The sequence below is a fragment of the Pygoscelis adeliae genome, unplaced genomic scaffold (genome assembly GCF_000699105.1).
Source record: "Pygoscelis adeliae isolate BGI_AS28 unplaced genomic scaffold, ASM69910v1 Scaffold27, whole genome shotgun sequence".
Lineage (NCBI taxonomy): Eukaryota > Metazoa > Chordata > Aves > Sphenisciformes > Spheniscidae > Pygoscelis > Pygoscelis adeliae.
Window position 1 is genome coordinate 6,669,641 of NW_008825410.1, and position 8,549 is coordinate 6,678,189.

At 39.5% G+C, this 8,549-nt stretch overlaps 1 protein-coding gene across 3 annotated transcripts in view; it reads left to right on the forward strand.

The window, feature by feature from the left end:
• The window catches only part of CACNB2 (calcium channel, voltage-dependent, beta 2 subunit), an 89,574-nt gene that overhangs the window by 77,932 nt on the left and 3,093 nt on the right, over positions 1-8,549 (forward strand). For all 3 annotated transcript variants that reach the window (XM_009330555.1, XM_009330557.1, XM_009330556.1), the window contains exons 10-12: positions 3,733-3,884; positions 4,601-4,696; positions 6,041-6,226. In XM_009330555.1, the coding sequence (XP_009328830.1) occupies positions 3,733-3,884; positions 4,601-4,696; positions 6,041-6,226 (434 nt within the window). The remainder of the gene's footprint in view (positions 1-3,732; positions 3,885-4,600; positions 4,697-6,040; positions 6,227-8,549) is intronic.

Sequence of the window (8,549 nt, forward strand, 5' to 3'; positions counted from 1 at the left end):
AAGCAATATTTTGTGGTTTCTGATTTGGCCTTTGCAGGCCAGAAGCATGCCATTTTGCACTGCATCCCCATCATGAAACTGCCTCAGGGGCAGTTACATCAGGGTCTTCCTAAAACATAGTGCTGATGTAGCTGCTGCTCTATCAAGTTGGGTGTCCCAGTGACTCCCGGGTGCTATGGATGCTTTCTGCCCAGGTTTGAAGGATGATTGTGTTTCTCCAACTGTGTAGAGAATGTTCTTTTACCATGGCATTGTATTTGACCCTAAATTCTATCATAGTTTATCTTATTAGTGAATTGACATAGATGCAATGCAGTGTTGCTGCATCTTTGCCTTTACTTTAGGAGAGGTTATTGTAATGAACTGTTAAAGATTTTTGCTTGAAATTCACTTGTAAGATCCAACTGGTGTAAAGAATATTTGTCTGCCCCATAATGGGATAAGCCATTTAGTTGTGCTCTCATTGCTCTGAATTTCTATTCATTTCAGGGTATGGTAGGGATATTTGGAATTAATATATGGGAGTAAGTTTAAATGTGCAATATTTAAAGTTGGCTGGAGATGTGTACTTCTTGTTTCTCAGAGTTGACCCCATATTGTATGGAATAAATAGTTGAGTGCTCCTGTCATTTAAAATATGTTCCCTTTCTGATTACCAAGGAGGCCATATCAAATAGATTGTAAGGGTCACTTTAAAATTTGATGCTTATTTCTGGTTATGAGTGTTGTAGCTGGGCTGCCATCGTTTCATGATGATTGTCACAGTAGATCTAATTATGTTGATGCCTCTCATTATGATTGGCAAATATAATTTATTGGAGTTAAGTGTTATAGCCTCACTGTTATGCCTCTCCAGTACATCAGAAGGGACATGATTATAAATAGAATATATTCATGGAGGTGGGAAGATTGCTAAGATATTACTGTGCTGCTTTGAAGATACCACACTGTCATTGATCTCAGCTCCTTATTTTAACTACCAATGCCATTTGTGTTACTATCCCCACATGACATTTAGGGTTCTTTGCTTAGTTTGGCAAAAGTCTGAGAGAAAATTTATGTTGAGTGTCTTGTTGGAAAGAATCTTTATAGGTATAGATTTTGTTTTTTGAGAGATGATGCTAAATAAAAATGAAAACCAAAGCTGCAGCAGTAGATAAAGCCTTTGTCATCTAATAAGAGAAGCTACTATTATTTAAGTAATTGCAATAACCTTATGTGTAGTAAAAAGTTAGAATACAAGGAAGATGGCAAGCAAAATGCAGGCTTTTCCAGAAGCTGAAGGAAGTACTCTAAGGGACAGGAGATCAGGACCTCTTTGGCAATCTCTGTGGCATTTTTTCCATCCATTCTGGACTGGAGAGGTAGAGGCATAACATACTAGTTCATCAACCATGCAGTGTAGTTCCTTGAACTTTTCTCTTATACCCAAGTTAAGAAAAATAAATACTGAAATACTTTTTAATCGATGGAAAAGATGTCTCTCCATCTTTGGACTCAGGTGGAAACTATTGGTTCATAGGACCATAGTTACCTGCAGTTATTGTCCTGGGTATGTTTCACAAGAGAAGATAACCCTGAGGCATACTCTGCCCTGGCAAAGGGTTGTTTCAAAAAGTATAGCAGGAAATCCAGTTCACAGAAATGTATTCTATACTGGTAGAAAAGTGCTTCCAGCAGTGTAGCGAATACTGCTTCCCCAGACAAAATTATGGTACAGTGGCAAAAAGACAGATTTTGCTGGGTATAAATTGTCTTGAACAAGGGTTTTTAGCAGTCTGGAATGGTCTTAAGATGATAACATTAACTGATATTGTTATACTGACTGAAGTGTTGAGCCTGGTCTGAAATTGCAGGAAAGCAATCCAAACTCATCAGCAGAACAGTATGACAAATTATCTCTGATATGCTTATTCTAGTTGTCATTTGGACTTAAATTAGGGATAGACTATTGACTATCTTCTACTAAATCACTGAGACAATGGTATTCAGTCATTCCAACAATATCTCTAGGTAAGGAAGTTGCAGAAAATGTAATTGTGAATGTGCCAAGAACCATCAGAAGTTCTGTCTTCAAAAATGTAATTCAGACAGCAGCTGGGCCGCAATGCTTTTACTGACAAGCAGGAAAGCACGCACCGATGCTTGTCATACCAGCACGCCGTGCACATCTCGCCATGTTCTCTGCTGTAAAAGACAGACTGGCAAGTACTCAGCCAAAATTGGAGATAACTACAAACAGATGGAGGTGATCTCTAATAGATCCAAAACAATGTCAACCTCCTCCAACAGAGAGCATCATGTATAGATTTTGTGATGGCCATTTAAGATATTACTTCATTTGTAAAATGATCGTAGTAGTCAACTGTTGTTTTGGAACTGAAAGACTTTGAGCAAAATGGAGACTAGCTGGGATGCTTTGCTTTCTCTTCGAAATTTTGCAACCTTATCGTGGTACCTAATTTATTCAGTTGCTATTCTAAGATAACAAAAATCATCTCTTCAGACTTCTTGAAAGAGACCATTCGCTATAGAAAACTCTCTCTAGCCAGATCAGATAGGCTGTGTTTTCAAGCAAATGTAATGTTTCTGCCAGCATAATAGATAAAATGCTGACAGTGTAATTTCAAGAAACTCTCTAATAAATAAGGTTTTGGTACCTCTTGTTGACATTTAAGTTTCTGTTGGTTATCTTCTAATATTTACTTTGAATGGGCTAGATATCTAATCTGGTTTTGGTTCATGGAGTGTGCACAGCCTTTAAAGGGAAACCTATATGAATTACAGTCTTGTCTGGCTCTATAACTTTCTTTATAGACTTACACAAATCACCCAACTTCTGTAATTTCTCTGTGAAGTCAGCCTGTAGCAAGATTTGAGCAGGAAAATGTGATTCCATTTCAAGGATGATTTTGCTATTATAATACTTAGTTTTGTTTAATTTGGGAATGAAGGCAGTTACTATGTCACTTGTGAAAGTGGACGCAGTCCATCTGTCTTGGAGAGGTTTGCCCTGGAAACTACTGCCAGTCAGGCAGGGTGCTGAGGAGTTGGGAGCATGAGTTACCAGAAGACAAGATGATTTTTCTGGGAAAATCACCTTTCCAGAATTCCTGGGGTTGTGAGGAGGATACCATAGCATTATTTGGATTATTGATTTTTTTTTTTAAGTGTTTTACACATAGTAATCAAATTTTTAGTATGGTACCATACTGAAGGAAACTGTTTTCCAGAGCTTTGATAAGTTGAAGTAAATGGAAAAACAGGAGCTTCTGCTAATATAGACACCTCAGCATGTCTTAATGCTTATCTCGGGCACTCCAGTTTGAGCAAATGGATTACTACATAAGATTAAAGTCTGAGCTGAAATTACTTACGTGTAGCAAATTAATGGCATAGTAAGATTACCATGTGATGCAGCAAGCATTCTTACCTCTGTTTTTCTTACATACATGGACTGGGGTCTTGTAAGAAAGTATCTCTCCAGGCTGGGATTGCAGGAAGCGATGGAGGTGAGAGAGGCAGGCAGTGCTGCCTGCAAGGGCAACAAACCGGGGGCAGAACGCTCCTGTTAACGTTGCATTCGTTTCCCTAGCGTGCCAGGGACGTGCACGGCTAACAAGTCCTACCAACCTGAGGAGGAGCAACACACCAGTATACCACATTTTTACATTTCTTAAAACTAATCGCCTTTTAATGTTTTCATAACTCTAATTTTCTACTTATCTGCAGCTGAAGTTCAAAGTGAAATTGAACGGATTTTTGAATTAGCAAGGACGCTGCAGTTGGTAGTGCTTGATGCTGATACCATTAACCACCCAGCTCAACTAAGCAAAACCTCTCTGGCTCCCATTATAGTATACGTAAAGATTTCTTCTCCTAAGGTAAATATTTTACTGACATTCATGCTGTTTCAGTCTTTTTTTTTTTTTCCTTTTTTTTTGGACTTAAATGCAGATAATCACGTGTCCTCATTAAAGTTCAGAGCTATATATTGTTATTGCTTCTGTCTGGATGGTGAAATATTATTAATCAAAAAATTATCTTAGCTCTGATGTTCCCAAAACCTATTTTGGAAAAGATGCTGTAGCTCCAGTGGTGTTTTTAAATTGGGATTTAGTATCAATCACGTAAGTAATGCTAACAGTTTGTTAAATCAAAATAATACAGAAATGAAAGCAAGATTTTCACATAATGAATATCAGACTGATTGGTAAACTTTAACATCTCCTGGTAATGTACTCTTTCATTCTGTGAAAAAACCTGCACAGACCTTGTGAAGAGGCGCTTGAAAGAGAAGAACAAATTATGGGAAGAGAACTCAGGAGAGCAATTAAAGAATTTCGACTTAGAAACAAACAAAACCAGAAGCAGCAGAGGAAAACAGGAGGGGAACTTTTTAGTGCTCATAACAGGAAAGGAGATGTTGGGAAGTAAATGAAAATTAGCTTGTTCTGGATGTAAACAGCATAGGAAATGCTCCTGAAGCCAGCAAATGAAGAATTTGATCGGCTCAAGTGGGCAGTTAATGTAAACATTTTAAGTAGTTATGTATTAAGTCCGAACCTGCTCACTTTTATCAATGTCTTATTTTTCACAGGTTTTACAGAGGTTAATAAAATCTCGAGGGAAATCTCAGGCCAAACACCTTAATGTTCAGATGGTGGCAGCTGATAAACTGGCACAGTGTCCTCCCGTGAGTTACTGTTAATTTGCATCTTGTCTTTGAAAGGTGCCCTTCTTTTCAAGCACGAGGTGAATTACATAATTTCTGGGAATGTTTGCCCTCTTCTGGCCATATTTCACTATTGCTTTTTTGCAGAACGTCTTCTGAGGTCTCTGGGCTCCGCACAAGGGTGCAGGGAAAAACAGTCCTAGTCACAAGCAGTTATTAGGATGTGTGCTGAGTACATTCACCGCTTGAACAAGCTGAGCATTTGTTTTACTCGATAATTCTTTTGGGGTTATTGGTCTAAAAATGAACCCTCCTAGTGACTGTGCTTTATCTCTGGCAGTTTAGGGTAAGGCCGGTGGTTTGGGTAGCTCCCCTTGGGTGTATGTCACCGTAGCCCATCACTGCTGGCGTTCTTGGTCACAGGTTTGGCAAAGAGCTGTGGGGTGCTGCGTAGCTGAGAGCTCTGCAGTTCTTCTGTTGGGGTGCACTGAAGCAAATTCTTTCAACTTCTACCTATAAAGTGGAGATGATGAGACCCCAGCTGTGTTTTAAACATGGCAAGCATTGTTACCTGCATACTCAACTGTCAAGAGTATGGGTAAGAGACCAGAAGATGAAGGTTCAGTTCAGTTGCAGGTATGGGAATTTGCTATAGTTACAGAGCTGAGTGAGTGGGATGTTTTCATCATTTAAGTTCAAGCATCGCAGTTAAGAGACTAGTCTCCTCAGGTCCCCAGGAAGTCAATGAAGAATGCTAGAGACCTGTGTAGGCTCTCAAAGCCGCCTTCAGGAGGACTTCTGTCTCTCTGACCAGGGAGGGAACGGAGGAAACTCACCTCCTAACTTTAGATGCCTAAAATTAGACCGTGTGACTAATCTCTTACCTAATATTTGTACAACATGTGGAAACTGGATGATCTGTATTACTTGTGTTTCTTACTGTTATTAGTTATGGGTCTCAGTCTGTCTTAGTTTTCTCTTAGTTATTCTAGATATGAGGAGTGAATCCCTTTTCTTGCCATTCCATTTTATTCCAATAGCTAAAAACTTCAATATTTAACCTTTCTTTCTGGATATTTGAGTTTTAAGATTTGTTCAAGCTGCCTCTTCCTATCTTCATTGACTGTTTGTGCATTACTAAGTGGAAGTCATGAGGACTTGCTTTAGCAAGTGTAACATTAGTGCTAGTTATGATTGCTGTCTTTTGTATCAATTGCATTAAAACAACCAAAACCGGTGAAATATCTTAACACAAGTATTAGAAATGTAGTTCATTTTTGATGAATGGAAGGTTTGGACATCCATGTCTCTAGCTGATCTCCCTTTAGCTGGTGGTTATTCTCACTAAAACCTTTCCTTTATTAGGAAATGTTCGATGTAATTCTTGATGAGAACCAGCTTGAAGATGCTTGTGAGCACCTTGCTGACTATCTGGAAGCCTACTGGAAGGCCACACATCCACCTAGCAGCAATCCTCCTAACCAGCTTCTCACTCGCACACTTGCAACAGCCACTCTTCCTATTAGCCCAGGTCCAAATATTAATTTACAGGTACAGTTTTTATGCCATCTCTTCTTTTTTTTCTATCAACTTCTTCCTCTTCCAAAGCACAGTGGTAGTCTGATACTAGAATATGCTGAATATGTCTTACTGTTGTTGATAGAATAAGAGCTTTTTCGGTAGACATTCACCCATTTTCAGTATAAAAGGCAAATACAGGCACATTTTTGTTACTGCTATTGTATTCACAGTAGCATGTGTTTGCATATTGACTAGGGGGCTGCTTTTGATTCCAAGGACTAAGCCAGCCTGACTGAAAACATATGGTGATGTGAAGTGGAATACTTAAGATTTCATTGTGCCCAGGACACCACTGTGCCAGTAATATGTGTACCAGCCACAAGCATTTTTATAGCTGGCCATATGTAATCCAATTAGAGGAATAAAACTGGGCTAATACTATGCACGTTACAGCCTCTGGTAGCGCTCTGACTGATGGGCACACTATCGCTAATAGGCAAATCCCAGCCCCAGAGGCCCTGCATGACAAATTGGGTTACGTACAGAGCAGATCCGCAAATGTTGGAGGGAATCTGTTCCTATCTTCCCACGGGCTATAGAGTTGTAGCGGTCGAAAATGACTGACTGTATTAGTGAAGTCTCAAGGGCAAAGTGGCCCTTCCGGTGTTTCCTTTGTTCTTTTATTCATTGGCCATTGCTGTGAAGAGTCCATACTTCCTCCAAGCCAAACTCTTACATAAAACCTGAGTCCTGCTGCACATTGTGCAGAAAGACCTTGAGAGGCAGTACGTTCTGAACAGCGAGGGTACTGTCTGGCGAGCTGGGAAAAAGAGGCTTTATTCCCACCTCCGCACTGACCTTCCTGGTGACTTTGGGCATATTTTGTCCTCTCTTTTCTCCTTCAGCTTTTGCTTTGTATAATTGTATTAAGGTTTTCAGCATAAGGAGATCCTCTCCTTTGTATGTGTTGCGTGGCATGAAACGAGGTCTTTAAAGATGTTACTCCATTATAAATAGTGAGTGACGCCTTGAGGCCGAGAAGATCTCTGTGGGGGTTAAAACACATCTGTCCCAGCTCAAGTAATGGCTTACTACATCTAATTTCCACCTAATTTCCATATATGCCCATAAGTTACATACCTATGTCAGTTAAAATCCATAACTTTTGCTAAGAAAAATGCCTCCTTTAAGAAAATCAAAGAAAAAAAATATATCTCCACCCAAACTAAAATGCCAACATTTTGCTTTTTGTTTTTATGGTCTTGCAAAACAATTTTTTGTGTCAAAGAATTTATTTCCCATTAGAAGACCACAGACTTGCCAGGTTTGTTCTTTAACAAGAAAAACTGCTTCAGCCACCTCGCAGGGTATCTCCCCTTGCTTTCAAAAGCAGTTGCAGGAAAAGAGACTGTAAGCTATAGCTCATTTCTGCCTTTTTTTCTGTCCTCAGAGCTGAAACACCCTGAAAAAACTGTGAGCTGGAAGAATTTCTGAGTATGAAATTCAGTATTGTTGTGTGCAGACTTACTAGATAAATTTTCTTTGCTTTGTAGACGTGTTTATTATTTTGCTCAAGGTTTTTTTATGCCTTTTGGGTGTGGATTTATAGTTCACTTACTCATTTTATTAACCACATTCTCTGGAGGAACTATACAGAATTTTAATAACACTTTTCTGAATGTTGTGCTATCTCCTTACAAATTAACAGATTTTTATTTTAAGGACTAAAAATGAGAATGTATTTGCAGTTTCACAGTTTGTTTGTAAGTCTACTAATCCAAAAGTGCGAAGCAACGGGGGTCCCTTATGGAACACACAACTTTTACATTCCTTTTATTTCATTTTCCTATGATACATTTTCAGCTGACATCTCAAACCTGAGCCTGTCATGGATTTGGGATAGAGTGGGTTTATTTTCTAATCACAGTGGCTGAACCCATTCTCGCAAGTGTTAAGACCCTCTATTTGAAGAATTTAAAGTCTGTGTCTGTGTTGGTTTTGTGGACTGCTCTGCAGAGAAAAACCGTGCCACCAGCCATTTGGCCTGGAGGGGCCACATCCATGCTGCAAAGCATTTGAGTCATTCTCCCCTGGGTCCAGCGCAGCACCCTTTTGCCATGAGACATAACTGGGTTTTGTGGTTTTTCAGTCCCGGGTGTACATTGTAATGAAAGATTTGTGTTGCCTGCTGCCAGAGTGGTATTTTTATAGTGTGATGCTGACTGTGTGCATTACGTGGCACAAGGTGCTTGAAGGTGTGAGGCCTCCTGGGACTGTTTGAAATGAAGTCGGTGAAGACCATACACACTGTCTATCTGATGGAGAGCTTTGGAGCAAACTGTCCTGACAACTG